The 17,361-nt window shown below is 40.8% G+C and overlaps 1 protein-coding gene across 2 annotated transcripts; it reads right to left on the reverse strand.

Moving 5' to 3' along the window:
- Window positions 1-473: 473 nt before the first annotated feature.
- On the reverse strand, window positions 474-14,722 carry c1ql4a (complement component 1, q subcomponent-like 4). Of its 2 annotated transcripts, XM_079557799.1 has the most exons (5): window positions 14,309-14,722; window positions 13,818-14,123; window positions 12,921-13,721; window positions 1,153-1,907; window positions 474-1,037 (listed from the first exon to the last, which is right to left on the reverse strand). In XM_079557799.1, the coding sequence occupies exons 3-4, from the start codon at window positions 13,458-13,460 to the stop codon at window positions 1,728-1,730; spliced, it is 720 nt and encodes a 239-aa protein (XP_079413925.1). In that variant the 5' UTR covers window positions 13,461-13,721; window positions 13,818-14,123; window positions 14,309-14,722; the 3' UTR covers window positions 474-1,037; window positions 1,153-1,727. The 2 variants fall into 2 exon arrangements, with proteins under 2 accessions (XP_079413925.1, XP_079413924.1); XM_079557798.1 differs by having other exon boundaries at window positions 12,921-14,123.
- Window positions 14,723-17,361: the final 2,639 nt, after the last annotated feature.

Below are 17,361 nucleotides of genomic sequence, written 5' to 3' on the forward strand. Positions count from 1 at the left end.
AAGGTTCGGGGGCGTCATAGTCCAGTGCTGAATAGCTTGTCCACTAATTACTTGGTGAGTGTGTATGTGTGTGGTCGATGGAAGTCAAGGCTATTGATTATTTTAATCCTCCTATTTGTGAGTCTGTGATCCTCGTGGCTCTGCATTCGACAGGGGAATCACTAATGGGCCTCAGCGCAGCCTGTCTCAGACCTCTCTCCGTCCAATTAACTTTCAACTGAAATCTGCCAGGAGAGGGAGCAGAGGAGAGAGCCGGGGGCTGTGCCTGACCACTGTCCTGCCCGTCCATAAGCAACAGATAGCACTGGTCCCACAGCAAATCCTTTAAGTCCACATACCTTTACATTCAAATGGTACATTTTTTACTATCTCTTCTTGTCTTTAAAAAAAAAAAATGCACTGTCCTCATCAGAGTTTTGTATTAATGAGACAATTCTTTGGAAGAGCAGGTTTGTTTCCTGTGAATGTTCCACATTTTGTTTTTCAAACTTTTCTAGGATCTGCACCCTGCAAATTATGAGAAAGGATCAATGAACTGGTTTTAATGTTTGTGCGTTTGACAGTTGGGTGTATTGGAAATCCATGGCTGAGCAGCCAGAGTCTGTGCTCAGCTACAGTTACTTCGATCTCAGATCAGATCCACACTGCTCTGCCATGAAACTAATCTCCCAGTCAGTTTCAGTGGTCATTTCACAAAAAACTGAGAAGGATCATGTCCGTCCAAGTGCCCTCAGGTACGTGTCTTTATTCAGTGAGACAGGACTATTGACAGACTTGTTGGGGGCCAAGAAGGTCTCCGTCGATGGCCCTGATGAAGAAAACCACGTCCAAACACAGGAAGACTGGGTACATATGTTTGATTTTAATAGCAATATTATCTATTCAATCTATTCAACATCTAAGATAGTCCATCTTAAGATAACTGTGTACACATATAATGTTGCATGTAAAAATAAAGGACAGTATGGCAGTGTAAAATCCATTGAATCCATCTGCGAGGTATACAATATTTTGAAACTGAAATACAGGAGGGTCGCCTCACACACACACACCCACACACGCACACACACACACACACACACACACACACACACACACACACACACACACACACACACACACACACACACACACACACACACACACACACACACACACACACACACACACACACACACACGCAGACCTTATCTTGCACCTGATTACAAACACACAATAAAAATGCACTACATTTGAAATAAAAACATCAAAATTCACAAGTGCACATCCACTTTCCCAGTGAAATGTAAACTATAATGGGGCATATGGTTTGCTCCAATATCATTCAACATATCTAACATTTTTGACACAGTTTGCTCATTCATTTGGAAGGACAAGATGACAAATACATGTGTGCCTTGGCTTCAGCGTCTTGATTAATGGCACTCGACACCATTATTGCATTAAAACACAATTAGAATGAGGCTGCTCAATATGTTCTGATACAATGGCATTTAAGACGAAACACATTGATTCTTTTTTAGATATTTCCGAGCCACAACGTGCAGTCACTTTGTGCACCTATACTGTACAGACTCATATGTTGTATATAGACTTGAGAGGTGCAAATCATAAGCAGTTTGGCTCAGTATGATTAGTAGTCCTCTGTGACGTCTGCTTACGTGTGTGCATGCATTTGTTTTGTATTGGGAGACAGACTATACTGTAGACCTCTGTGGGGTGGGGTTTTAGTCAGGGTAGATGAGGAAGCCGGAGAAGGTGCTGTACTTGTTGGTATTGCCTCCGTGCACTTTGCCCCCATCGAGTTGGACACACACCTCGTCGCCCACGTCCAGATGCAGGATCACGCTGTTGGAAGCGTAGTCGTAATTCTGGTCAGCGTCCTGAGCGATGGCACTGGCTCTTACCTGTCAGCGCCGAGAGGGAGGAGAGGACACACGCATCCACAATTAGACCGAACACGTGTAAATGTCAGACGCAATGCAACACGGCCCTAATTGTAAATACAAACATCATGTGTCCTGTTGCCCCCTCTGAATAATGTTCCGTTTGGATTGTTTTTAAAGTAAAGCAATGGAGGATAACAATAGATTGGGTGGGGGAAATAGGGTATTATTGGAAAGGGTTATACACACACCAAAAAATGTAGCATTTTCACTAAGACAGGGTGAGCAAGTGTAAATCTTAAATCCCCAAATACTGCCAGTTAGTCAGAATAATGTTTTACTTTATAATGCTCCAGAGAAAATAGCAAGCATGTTGAAATGCATCTAGAACATGGGCTCATAAAGGCATATGAATAAATGTCAATAAATCTATACATTCAACTTATGACAAATTGAACTTTCCCATAAATGAGCTACATAATTAACTGCCGTAGTATAATCGTGTAAGTACTTGTGCGAAGGACTCAAAAAGCAAGTCACACAAACGGCACATCTCACATATTCACATCCCATGTGCGCCCACCATTGGCTTCGATCTATTATTGATGTGTTCAAAATGAAATGCTCATAAGAACAACATCAGCTCCACAGGGGTCCACCTCCGTCATGCATGCCCCGCTCAGATGGATGAGCCTATGACCCCTGGCCCCGGAGGTGGACTAAGAACAGGACCACTCCACCGGCTATTGATCTGCTATGGATGTGGCTGAGAGCAGAGCAGCGCAGATGGGGATATGATTAGGAAGTGGAGATAGCGCGCACTCGCTGGGGACAACAGGTTTATCTATAGGGAGAGCCGCTTAGCTCAGAGAAGCAGCATTACTCTTCTCCACCAGCTATTGACCTGTTGCGTATGATCCTCGGCCGAACTCAATATGCATGATATTGAGTGGCCGAGCCTAAGCCAGACACCTCCATTTGCATGCGGCGTGTGAGCTCTGCCTTATTGACCCGGGAGCAGTGGATCTTTACTTGTTTGTTAACACATTTAATTGGGTTTACTCATCGTCGACATTTAAACACACATGCCACACTCAGTTAGAGCTGTACAGGAAACTCGATGCACAAATACCTAGATACTTACAGACAGTAACAAAAGTAACAGTCATAGTCTTTTCTTTAGCTTTTACACTCAGGTGTTGCCACAAATCTGTCCTCTGGCTCGCAGCAATTTGCATATTAACTAGTCCACGTTTTTTTCCTTCCTGATTTCCTTCTTCATTTATCTGAGATTGGGATCAGAACAAGGATATTTCATAATAAATATATGTTTTCATAGTACAACTGCACTGTGCACAAATCCACATAGAGCCATATGAAAAAAGACAATATTCATTTAAAAGGCTATTTTTCCCCATAAAGCAACGTGGTCAATTAGTCAAAATCAAATCAAACTACAACAAGAGCAAAATAATGATGAGTATTTGGTAAGTTACCAATAAATGTGTTTTTAAAAATGTCAAAAAGCCATTTCATTATTATAGCTCATTTTTGTTTCATTTTTGTTTCATGTTTGCACCATTTCACCAAAAAAAATTCTTAGTTAGTAAACCTTTTCACTGGCAATGGCAACAAACACTATTCTAATTGTGATTTTAGTCAAAAGAACAGTAATGACTTTTTTAATGGGGTCTACTTTTACAGATAGAAACCATTAGCGTACTTATATAATTCAGTTTCTTGAGGTAACTATGGCATTTGCTCTTGCTGCTGTAATGATACATATACAGACACAATTATTATAGACAAAAATTCATTCATCAGTTCATGTAAACAGAATTACATAGTATAATATCATCAAACAATACCACTATTCAATCAAATCTTAAAAGTACAATCACACCCCAGTCTGCCTCTCCACGCCCCTCTAGAGTCGTATGTATCAATAATCCTGCTGTAGCCGCTGCCATTATCCGACACATGTCAGCCGTCAGTGGCCTTGTGTCTGTCTCACTGTCCATCTGCGCTCGGTGCACTCAATCTCTGTCACTGCCCCGACGGGCCTCGCGCTCCGCCATGACAGCCCCCCGAATATGATCTGCAACTCAACTACCATCATGTCACCCCCATCACTGCGGCCCTTTCTCCCCCACGGGCCTGCATCCATTTGAAAACTGTCAATCAGCCTACAACCCAGCCTGAATGACTGTAACAAAAAATGTCCCCCTTTCCTCGCGTGCACGGATTCATTTTGCCCCTTGTCGAAACACACCACTCTCAATCTATTAGATGAGGCCTATTGCATTGACAGTGTGTATCCCTGAAATGCCATGAGTCCGGCATTTGTTTGCTTTCAGAGATGACAGCCAATAGTTGATGCAAGCAATAATCAAAATTGTTGTTGACAGAATTTCAAATATGTTAACTGTGTGCTTGTCTGATTCTGTTATTAAGAAAGGCTATGAAAGAAAAGTCCCTGGTTATTTTTTATAACCAGAAACTATGGATGAAAACTAGCTATTTAACTTTAATCTGGAGCAGTACGTCCCTGTACATTGTTCCTTAAATAAAGATTAAAGTGAAGTAAAGATGATTTGTGATTGCCAAAGTAAGGTACAGCCGCACCATCTTGACAAAGCCCAATGTCGTCGTCTGATCTCAAAAGCTAAGAAAGTAAACAGGTGTGGAAATACCAGGCACTATATTATCATTGTGTCTTTGGGCAAGACACTTCACACACATCTCCCAGGACGGTCATGTATGAAACTGTAAAGAAGCTTTGAGCGTCTTGATAAAGTGCTGTGTAATACTAATGCAATATCATTACTATGTTAGTTATGTATTTGGTTATTTGGTCAAGTAAGATACGACTTTATTGCCTTCTCACAATGGAGAAATTAACTTGTTAGCTTAAGGCCTTTTTGACTCCAGTTGTTACAATTCAAAGGGTTTAATATTTATAGTGTAGAAAACTGTATTGACTAACCAGATAAGAGCAAATATTCAACAAAAACAAAACTGGAATCTGATCTTGGGTGTACGAACATGTATAGAATTGGAACAGGGACCTTTATAACACAAAAATAAACACGGACAAATTCAATTTATTTTTTCCATAGAGCATTTAAACTCCATAAAGATGAAGCAAACTAGGAAATGGCATTTCAGATCAGTGTCAAAGATGTAATGCTATATGTTTGTTGTGTGTTTAAATAAAATCCTAAAGGAACAATGTCATTTCCATAACTTCTGAAGTGAGTGCTGCTTGATCCCAGGATCTGGTTACTTTGAGACGTTGCTCTACAAAACTGATTTCTGATAAGAAACATTCTGTAATGCTGGCAGTAACGGCAGCCAAGAGATGTAGCCTTAAGAATGGAAAAATATTGACACCCCATTATCAGAAACATTGAAAGCATATGAAATGTATCAAATGCAATTTATGTGGATGTCATTGACGGAGGAAATTTGCAAATATGTCTGTTTTGTTCTTGTGTTGTTTAATTAACTAATTAAAAAAATAGTATTTTAGCCATGCCTGGACAGCAGGGGAGGGACGGGGCAGGTGTGTGCGTGTGTTGCCTTTTCCTTTCAATTTATTGTATTTTTGTTTCTTTGAATTGTACATGCACATGTATTATGCAAAAATGCTCATTAAAAAGACCCATAATTACAAAGGGTGGGGAAAGTATGAACTGTTCACTTATTTAGTATTAAATGACTTACATTCGGTCAGTGGAAAACTAATTGACTTTACTTTGAAAGGATAAAGACGGCTTTTCTGAACATTCTGACTAGACTGGACTTGACCTCAGACTTTTATTTAGTTAAATATGTTAAAATCTTTTTTTCTACATGTTTTCTTGGTGGAGAGGGGGGATTCTTCTCATTCTTTTGATCATACTTTTGTTTCCTTTTATAACACAATGAATTAAACATGTATATATGTTGTGCTCACAAGTTTACATATCCTGGCAGAATGTTTTTTTAATGCTATTTTTCTGAGAATATATAAGGATAACAGTTTTTTCCACTCATATTTGTGCGAAGCCATTTATGGTCAAACAACTGAGTTTACTCTTTTGAAATCATAATGAAAAAAGAAACCAAAATCTTGGCCTGATAACATGACACAAACAGGTTCGAATGGCTACTAAAGGGAAAACATCCTCTGTAATTATTGTGTGTTTATAAAAGGTCAGGGAGTTTTTGGGCTCCTAACACACCCTTGCATCTTTCATCTAGTGCTGGCGTTTCTGGTTTTTGGGTCAAAAGCAAAATAATTGTCAAAGGATCTGCTGGAATAGGTAGTTTAACTGTATAATATGGGAAAGGGTTATGAACGTAAAATGCAGGATTCTGTTGAAACCAAACCACGGTCAGGTCGACCAACAAAAATTTCAGCAACAACTGCCAGGGAAATTGGGGAGGAAAAGAAAAAAAACAAGAGATAACTTCAGCTAAAATACAGGACTCGCAAAAAAAAGAGAAAAAAAGAAAAATGTTGAGTAGCGGTTTCAAGATGCACAATAAGGAGCCATTACTTAGTAAACGCCACAAAGTATCCGCTTACAATATGCCAAAAAGCACAGAGACAAGCCTCAACAATTCTGAAACAATGTCATTTGGAATAATGCAAACAAAATGGGACTTTTTCACCATTATCATAAACGTTACATTTGGAGAGTCAACAAGGCCTGTGATGAACCCATTCCCACAGTGAAACAGGGAAACATGGAGGTGAATCGCTGATGTTTTTGGGAGGTGTGAGCTACAACGCTTCAGGGAACTTGATCAAAACTGATTTCAGGATAATGCAGCATGTTATTAAAGAATACTGGAGGAAAAGTGTCACTCATCAGCCTGGACAACATTGGGACGCACTTGGACGTTCCAACATGACAACGATCCAAAGCACAAGGCCATGTCGCCCTCTCATTGGCTACAACAGAATAAAGTGAAGGTTCTGGAGTGGCCATTTCAGTCTCCTGACCTCAATATCATTGAGCCACTCTGGGGAGATCTCAAACATGCAGTTGATGCAAGACAGCCCAGGAACTCACAGGAACTGGAGGCTTTTTGCCAAAAAGAATGGCCAGTTTTACCATCCGAGGAAATAAAGAGGCCCATCCACAACTACCACAAAATAATCCAAACTGTCATTGATGTTAAAGGGGGTAATTTTTGGTTTGCCCATAAATGGCTTCACACAACCACTAACTATGAGTTAGTTGTCATTAATATAGAATAATAATAACACCTAGATGATTTATTCTTTCTTTTATAATAATAATAGTAATATTTGTTAGTGAACACTGTAATTTTGGTTCAATTATGATTTAATGATTTATTCCTGTTCTTTTACACTAAAATTATAAATACTTTATCAGTTAGTATTTGTTGTTAGTAAAATGCTTGTCACAAACTTTGACAGTGTTTATTGTTTCTAAACACTTCATAATGTCCGACCCCCTTGAGCCCATCTCTCAAATATCTTCTGTCATCTGTAAAGGTTATATTGTTGTTCTGCTTGACATGTGTCGTGACAGCCAATATCACATTTGCATCTCGAGCTGCCTCTGACAGTGATGCTGTTATTGTGACTGTGTATTGACACTGGGCACATCCTGCTCATTATTTTGACCAAACACTGTAACAGCGGAGAGCTCTTTTCTGTCTTGGGCATTCAACTCTCACAGCTCCTTTTTCTTTAACATAGGAATATTTATCAGAGCAACATTTTCGCCAATAGGAAATACTGTAGAGTGATGTATAGCAGATAGAATAATTCTCCCATCTATTAATGCAGATGGCAGACAGACAGGGATAAGAGCTCCATGGTGGGATTAGGCGGAGAAGGCGATGGATACGACAGGAGGACGCAGGCTGATCCGAGCGAGCCGACAGCACACTGCACTGATCCTGAGCCTGGCAGCGCTGTGAGGCGTGAGGCAGGGGCCCCAGGGGCTCGCCTGTGGCTGCATGTGTACGTCTCCGCCTAGCCCCTTCATTATAGGCCTCTACTAAACGCTCCTGGGAACTGAGGAGGCGCTGGGGGGAGCAGGCGGGTGAGGGGCAGTGCCATTTACAACACGACCATGGCACATAAGACAGACATGGGAAGACTGAAGGAAGAAACAAAAGACAGGGCCAGAGGGCTAAGCAAAGAAGCAGGAAGGGTGTAGAGTGAGAGAGGCTGATCAAGCGAGGCTATTTTGTGAGAGTGTGGCGGGGCGGGGGTTTATGAAGTCCTGTTTTTATCTGTGCTGCTGTGTTCCACTGGTAATAAAACTGACAGGATTCATTCACTGTGATATACTGACCTCTTAGAGCGGAGACAATAGAAAAGTAGCTGTTAAACTTACCTAGGGGACCCCGGCACACGGCGCGGGGAAGGTTAGAGGAGGGGGATTGAGGAGGGCGATGTTGTGGAAATAGAATATTTATTGAATAGGTTTTCCCTTTCCTCAGGGAGCTTGGGGATTACACGGCGGCAAGTGACTGTAACATTGAGCCATACCTTAGATTGCTATTACCTGCCATTCAGGATTACAGCCCGCACAATAACAGGCGCTGCCCCTGTCCCCGAGACCTGATGAGTTAATGAGCCTTGGCCTGGTTTAACAACGACAATATTTCTGCTCCAATAAATCCACAATTTACATCTGTTTTAGCTCACAAAAAATCTATTACACCTGCATATTACTATACAACCCCTGTTTGTGACTGAACTGTATGACATTTTATTTCTTTACCGACCACTGGGTCACACTTCCCCATCGACTCATCTGCCGGGCTTCTGAATGGCACAACGTGTACACGCTTTCATTTTCACACCACCTCAGAAGGTATTTGGCTTTCCAAGTATCACAGCTCAACTAGTACCTATCCAAGTGTACACCAGGTATGAATCACTTGGTCTAAACAACACATTTAAGTTTCTTAGGGTTTAAGGTCTAAGATTTACAAATGACGATCATGGATAATCTAGAAATGTAGTCCCTAATGCTGTGTGTGAGTGAAAAATGTATTTGAATATGAAATTCAAGCGTTGTGCAGTGTTCAGCTTCAGCTTCTTGCAGTCAGGTAATTACTCTCCACTTGTAGCCGCTATAAGTCGCATTACAGCGAAAGTTAATACAGGTGAGGGTCATTACAGCGAGTGATGACATTTTAACAGTTCTGTGTGAAATAACGTGACCTTTAGTGAGCTATTAAAAGGGTCTATGACAGGTGAACAACACTGGCCAGATTCAATAGAGGCTCAACTGGTATCTAATACTCCTGCACTTGGTATTAAGAATATTTAATACAGACATACAGTTGCGCATAATGCATTAGACAAGAACACCGCGCAAACTAATTAACAAGCACTGGGGGGAGAAGTTGTGCTTTCAAAGCCATGCATGACGTATTGCCTGCCTTCTCCAGCATAAAACACGCTAGCATTAGCATAGACGGTCTTAACAACATTTGTTACAAAGGTTGAATATTAAGCAGCTATAACTTGAGAGCTCACGCTAAATCAATATTACATAATTATAGAAATACAATACAAATTCATCATCATGCTGTCCCTCTAAGATTAGATGAGCAAAAGATAACATGCCAGAGACTGGACTGGCCAATACTCTGCACATATAAAGCAAATATGTACATGTTTCAAATAGAGGGGTGGCTGAATTGTGCTCGGAAATTACTTGTGTTGGTGAAAGTAGGATTTGGGTCAATATCACAGCGGGGATAAAGGTGCTGCTCACTTTTTAAGTCACTGGATCAAAGTCAGGGGTGGTTGTTCTCAGATCGAAGGGCCAGAAAGGGAGCATTTAGCCTTAGTTTGCCCACCACTGATCTAATGTGTATTGGATCTACAAGAGTGCCAAAGATGTCGAGCTACAATTAGCAGCAGAGCCTCCAGAGAACCCCAGAGTTAACCCAGAATCATGTCTTGTGGTAATCTTCCTTGTACTGTTTATTGCAAAGCCTTTTAAATTTCAGTAGGATGTTCAAAGGTGCAGAGCAGAAATACCCAGGACAGTTTTGTGTATTATGCGGCAAGCTGTTGGTGTTGTTGTGCTGCTTCCAGGTTGACGGTTGCTCTTTTTTGGCGAGGCTGCGCCATCGGCCCCACCGACCATCACCAACCACTCACTCACACTCTCATTCATTCTGGCCTATTGAACATGTCTTGAGTTTCTTGTTCAGTTTGCATAATGGCATTAATTTTAGCCAGGTTTCAACAGCTAATATGGAGCTATTCATTATTGGCGTATGTCAGCAAAATAAACCTACAGTATATGACATTTTTTAAATGTAATCCTTAGAGTCATCGAGCAGCGGTACAGCGGAAAGCTTACACAGACCTATGCTCTGTTTAGTTCCTCAATATAAGCAGGTCACCAAAGATGACTAAACTCACTGCTATGGCCAAAACTAATTCATTTCATTGGTGAATTCACAAATTGTCTGGCACATAAACAGTTTATAGAGCAGTTCAGTCTTATTTTGTCTTTCCTGTCCTTGATGGCCTGTCAGACTTGCGGAGTGGGTGTCCATTGGTCATCGGGCCTGATCTCATTCTGGCCTTCACAGCTGCCTCCCCAAAGCCTCGTCTACTAGCCCACTGTCTCCACACCTCCATGAAGTCATCTATCTTCCTCTGCTCCACCCTTTGAACCCACTCATCTCGTCTCTGCCTCTCCCACTGTCTCTGTTGTCTCCAATTGAGTTAAAGTTATGGACTAATATATATATATATATATATGTATATATATATTTTTTTTCTTTTTTTTTTTCATCGAAAAAACCTCAATAAAAATCCACTGATGACAAAACCTAGTCAGTCACAAACTATAAATTGAACATTCCTGAAGTAATTTGTCGCTTATATTTGCAAAACATGCAATATAAATAGCTAATTTTTGAGCACTTTTACTTTTACTGAATGTGTGACAGATTTAGTTGATTAAACATACATATGTCTCTCCGTTGTCAAAGCAGATCAGGCGTCTCAGCAGATCCTAATCCTGTGGAGCAGTATTTCCCAACCAGTGTGCCGTGAAACATAAGAGGAAGATTATCTCATTTCACCTGATCACCTGTCTTTCACCTGTCTTTCTTCAATTCCTGCAAAAATATCAGCTTTGTGTTCAACAAAACAGGCCCAGGTTTTTATAGAAAAAACATAAAACATATTAATTGAGACTGCATTTTCATTATATTTCAATAAATATACTTTTTTCTTTGGTGGTGTGCCTTGTGAGTTTTCTGATGAAAAATATGTGCCATGACTCAAAAAGGTTGGTAAATACTGCTGTGGTTCTCGTGGCACTCAGACTTCTTCACTGCCTGGTGGTACTTGGAAGGTAAAATATTTGATGAGGTGGTAAAAAAGAAAGAACCACTGATAAATGCATAGAGCAGATTAAGCCATTAACATTTGTACTTATAGCATGTTTTGCATTCATTTGTATGCCTTGTAAATGTGCATGTAAAGATACAGCTATTTACTTGCAAACTATATCAATAAGTTAGCACCCAGTGGCTGTTAAAACTGGTTACTTTGATAAATGAGGCAACTTCTGTCAAATTCTTCACACGTTGAAAAAACTTTGAGATCAGCTCAAAATTTGAGCTCAAACGACCTTGTGTGTTGTGTAAGAGTAATCAAAAAGGAAAGATTCTCCTCAAGGCTTTGGAAAAAAAAACCCTCCCAGCTCAGACAAAATATCCAATAAAGCTTTATCACCTACGGCAATGGTAAAACAGCCTGTTTAATTCTAGAGTTAGCAATCCTGCTTGTCAGACATAGTGCCCATTTAGCAGACCCAAGCCACTGACTGGCCTCAGGCAGTGTACCCGTCTGCCTCAAGGCTTCAGTAGCTCTGGTGCATTATCCCACACTCCGTGGGCAATTTATTTACACTCATTTTCGTCTATAGTACTTGGGTTGAGGACTCGCTGGTTAAGTGGAACCTCGATTTAGCCAAACTGTTGAAGCGGGAGCTCATGACGGGTGTCAGACAGACCTGGGTGAGGCTAAATAATTGAGTTGAGTGAAAAGATAATTAATGGAGAATCAATGAACAAGCAGAATAAGGGTTAGAGGAGGAAAGCCACTTTGCAGAGGATCTAATCTAAGATGGGTAAATTATTAAACAGTCTAAGATGACTTGAATGACAATACAGACATTAAGCCTGCAGCCTCTTCACCTTTGTGGCCTTTGCACATACAATAAAGTAGCACTGAATCATACATGATTTTTTTAAGCGTTTACTCAACTCTCTTGAAAGTGTTATATCTTTCTTTAATATTAAGCTCTTGTAGCCTGTGTTATCTGTTTTATGTGCATGACTCTCTTTGATACAGTACTGAATAATCTGGGGTCTGGAGGCCGAGGGGAGTATTTGCATTTAGTGTCCTTGATGAATGAATGAATGCGAAAAACAACTTGAAGAATGTTTCCTGAATTTGGAGATCTCTGGTGAAATGGCAGTGATGTATCCCACCTCTCCGCTCTCCTACCCCCCATCAGCCCCTGTGTCTTTAATTAGTGTCTGGGGAATGAGGGAGTGGATGAGTGGACTGTCAATTTTAGATTCATTATTTATTTAGCTGAGGTGTAAACTGACTAGTCTGCGTCCTGACAGACATTTCTCCTGTGCTCTTTTGCTCTGCTGTTTAGGCGATAATCAAGCTCTGTGTATGATACTTACTAATTAGACTGTTCTTTTGGCGGTGGCTGCTGCATTCTGCCACTTGTCATTTAGCCACAGTACATGTGGGAATGCAAATATCTCGAGCCGTGAATTCAAACTATATACTGTACCAGGTTCCTCTTAATGAGGATGAAGATTTCTCTTTCATTCTTTTCCTGTCATTTTGCCACCTGGTAAGTGGATTGTGCTCTGAATCTGAAAGGCTCAATTGCGCCAAAACAAACGTGTGAGCCAGTGGTACCACGGATGGTCACCATTGACGAGATGCGAGCAGTGTGTGTGTGCATACATACAAACAGTACATATCAGACTGACCTGCCCATTCTTCTTTAGGTCGGCCCACATGCTGGTGCCATCCCCTCCTCTCATCAGGACGTGGTAGGTGAAGAAGTAGATGCCAGGCAGTGGACACGTGAATTTGCCAGTACTGGGCTCATAATAGTTGCCCACATTGGTGACCACATCGTCAAACTTTAGTATTTCACTTCCCTCGTGCTGTCTGCGCAGCCCTGCATAGAAGGCGATTTTAGGAGAATAGAGGGAGGGGGAATAGCCTCCTGGGCCTGGGCCAGGTGGGCCCTGTGGTCCAGGTTTGCCTGGCTCTCCGGGAGGTCCTCGTGCTCCTGGGGGACCAGGGATCCCTGGAGGCCCACGGAGACTAGACTTGATCTTCTTTCCAGAGTAATCCTGTGGCGGTGGGGACACAGCAGTCAGCTCTTGGCCTGGCTGAGGCGTGGTGTCACAAACCATTTTGCAGCTTTCAAGCATTTCATAATGGCTCCCAGAATTTCCAACACTCCCCACTTTGGTCGTGTGGACCAGCAGAGGAATGGCAATCAAAAGTACGAGAACCATGGCCACACCCACTGCAGCTCCAATCACACGTTTCCTGCGGCTGAGCCGCGAGGCGGCCAGCGTCAGGAAGTCTTCTTCCCCCTTCGGTGGAATAGTGCCGGCCAGTGTGGAGATTCAGGAAGAATTGGAACGTCTCTAGGAATGTGGGGGGAAAATGAAATTATAAAATAAAAGTTCTGGACAAACTGGTAGTTGATCTACTGGACCACAGAATCCAAAATAAGACGAATGTCCACTCAACCAGGAACAGGTTTGATGTTTCTGGGCCAAGGGAACAACATACAAAAAAATAAATGTTAAAGTTTTCTTATGTTTAAATGAAGATTATTTAAAGTATAATTGGTGTTATGTCCTCACCTCTTTTTGATGATCCTACTTCACAGTATCACATGAAGCATGGCGCCAGAGACGCTGAAAACAGCAGCTTAACTTCATTAAGAAGTTGGTCTAATAAAAAAAAAAAGAAAAAGAAAAAAGAAAAAAAAGACCGAACTGATTTTTGCTTCCCAATCAAATCTTTTTCTTCTGAGCAGACCAAGATTTTGTTATACTGGACTCTTTGTGCATCATGTTTGTCACACCTGCTGGTTCGAAATATTAAAACTTTCGCTCACTTTCCTTCTGTAAACCCCGTTCCTCTACATCCAAGTGCGTAATGTGCATCTGCAAAATAAAATAAAAAGCGGGTGAGCTTTAACTGTCACATTTATGTTTTAGATGATAGTTATTCATGTTTTCTTTTTTTATATACAGATACAAACAACTACACACAATCTGCCATCCATCAAAATCATCTGCAAAGTCTGTGCGTAATTGTCAATTATTAAAAGGAAAGATAATACACTTACCAAATGCATTTCACACAAAAAACGGGTGAATTTAATGGCGCTTTGGTCCAGTCCAGTCCCACTAAATTAATTGAATCACTTTGGAGAGCGCGATGCCAAGCGCAGAACTAGAGCTGACTGTGCGTAGTAAAAGGAGCGCCAAGGAAAGTGTTGGAGAGTTTCTTAATCAGTGCATTGAGTCCATAATCCTTTCTTCCCTCTCCATGGGCGAATAAAGCGTAAATACCACAGTTGAGACTTATTCAAATACTCTTGGTGCGACTCCAATAGACGGGACTCCAGTCAGCTACATCCACCGCATGTTCTGCTGTGTCCGCGGGCTCCTACCGCTCTGCTTGATGTTGGTCTGTGGCTGCTCCAGCCGACACCTGTTAGATTGATCCCTCCCTCTCCGCTCACACGCATGGCGGGTAAGTACTTTCATTTCCATTTCGTAACATTTAGCAAGAATATTACAGTGTTCTATGTGTTCTTGTTCATTTTTTGTTATTTGCTATTTTTGTTGTTAGGTCTCAGATAGCCTTTATCAAGTCGCTTTGTGTGTGTAGGCTACACGAGGTCTGTCTAATTTCGGTCAAAATATGATTCAGTGAATATTTCGATAAAAGAAAAATATACAAATAAAGTAGATCCTCCTTATACAGTAGATCTACCTGGTTGCGGAGTCACTCCCATCTACGTCCTATAATTAGCAGCTTTAATTGAACTACATGCATTTATAACCTCTCTCTTACGATTGGATGAAAGTGGATGAAAGTGGACAGCATGTTGCCTTGCTGTTTTTCCTCCTGGGACTGGAATAGTGTAGGATTATTATGTCATATCGCAAAGCATTATGGGACTTGCAGCACACCTTTTCCATAATAAGCAAATGGAGATTTTATTTTTAGTTCACATAAAAGACACTACAGTGTGTTAGATGTAGCCTATTTACCAGTAGTGACTCAGCAGTAACGGAGCTCTTTCACGTGTCTTTTCTCCACTTTTTAAATTGTCTTTTAACTTAACTGTTCGTCTATGGGCAACCCTTGCTAGTAGCCTACCGACATTTCCATGGTAACGGTTAATGTCAAACATCCCGAACTTTATCAGGAAAATCCCATGGAGCCCGAACGTCCCCCACTCTCCATTAATGTGAAGTTAGACCATAAAACCATTGCGAAGGCCTAGTTACAAATTTAAGTGAGGGTTAACTGCTTTAAGTGATTTATCGAAAACAGTTATATTGAAATTATGAAATCAGTGAATTTTGGAAAAGAAATCAGGGACTGGCAACTGTTGTAGGCCTTCTGATGTCAGTGCAAAACGTTGCAAAAGTTAGTGTCCTACTGGACTTCTTATGTTAATCACGGTAAATATTCAAATATAAAAGATTATGTGTGAGTATTCTGCAGACATGTGATTAGGCGTTGCTGGAGGTAACCATTTGGATGGCAAGTCATGTGACACCTGACATCATAGACTGTGAAAAACATGGACCTAGCATCGCTGTTAGCTGTGGCAAGCCTTATAGGAAATGGGGGCAGGCTCCAGAAGTTCCTTGCTGTTATGCTTTCCATTATATCTTTTAAGTCATTCATTAACACAGGCTTGTCATTCTGACTGCAACTTGTTTGTCTTAACACACACAACATTGTCATATTTTTTTTACCTTTCGCTATTTTCATTTTCACCCTGTTCTAGATATAGGAGCTGGCTCCACAAACCCAGCCAAATTGCTTGAATGAATGAACATCAGTTTGTAGGCAAAGCCATCCTCATTTAGTCCATCGCTATTCTACAGTCTATGATCGACACCCAATTGGCACTCGATTTATACTCTGTGCCGTGGTATATTTAGTGCATCGAAAATATCTTTTGATCATACCAACATAACTCTAGTTTTAATCTTTATTAAAAAAAAAAGAAATGGGGAAACACTCTCTGTTTTTGTAACTGAAATGTTCATTTAATATGAGTGATATCAGTACCCAGTTAAAGCATAAGAGTTTGCTGATGTAGAGAATCTATGAATCATTAACTGAATAAAGAGTAACATGTAGTATAGCTACTATGGTCTTCTGTATAACACACTGTGACTAAATGCAGTTGACATTTCTTCACTATACTGGGCACTAACAATGCCTCGACACTGTGAAACCTCCATCCCGCTCATTAGCCACATTCACCTGTTAGAGGCTTCAGTAATGTTTGATAAAACTTGCAAAAGAAGGCAGATGTTTTCATCTTGTGCTCTCCCGGAATATGCTGCAGACAGAGGCCATGGGTAAAACGCTGCCTCTGTGTGATGGTGAGGGATGGAGAGGAGACACTAAACGTTCCCCAGACCATTCCCGCGCGCACGCTGCCGGTGTGTGTGACTCGCATCCCACTGCTATAAAGGCTCATTAGTGAGACACCCTGCCCCACACCGCAGCACCTGTCTCCCACTCCACAACACCCATGTCAAAGTCAAACTGATCAAGGGCCACACGCGTGAATAAGGATCACATCAAGGACCCATTCATTATGAACTATCACAAATACACAAAGACCATCAAATAGATTATCACTCATATTTAAGAGTTTTGGATTGCAGACACAGGGCTCCAGACTAACACTTCGGGTTGGTTTTAGGCGTACCACTTGAGAAATATTTCAGTTCATGTTACATTTTACATAATAATTTACCAACAAACTAGCGGTACTTGTATAATCAGTTGCACCACTGAAATGTGTAGTTTTCAATCTGGAGCCTGGTTATATTTATTTTAATTAATTTACAATATTGACATTATATGGCTTGAAATTATTTGTTCAATCAATCCATATTTTTAAAATTTCTTTATTCTTATTATATTTAACAAACAAACTTAAATCAACGTAAAAACACAGGATACTGTTTAGTTAGTGTACCTATCTCCCTCTCTCCCTCCCCTGTTTTTATTGTCCTTTTCTTATTTGTTCTCAGTGTTGTTTTTGGCAGCCCTCTTAGTTTTAGCCTTAGTCTTTTGGACAAAAATGTTTTTACCGTTTTAGTCACATTTGAGCAATTTCTAAATGTAATAATTTTA

This window comes from Gobius niger (assembly GCF_951799975.1).
Source record: "Gobius niger genome assembly, chromosome: 6".
Classification (NCBI taxonomy): domain Eukaryota; kingdom Metazoa; phylum Chordata; class Actinopteri; order Gobiiformes; family Gobiidae; genus Gobius; species Gobius niger.

Bases quoted from the DNA above. Each gene is read 5' to 3' on its own strand.
- c1ql4a (XM_079557799.1), bottom strand. From the start codon at position 13,460: ATGGTTCTCGTACTTTTGATTGCCATTCCTCTGCTGGTCCACACGACC. The intron at 1,908-12,920 runs GTCAGTCTGATA...CGGCGCTGACAG, and splicing joins ACCTAAAGAAGAATGGGCAG to GTAAGAGCCAGTGCCATCGC.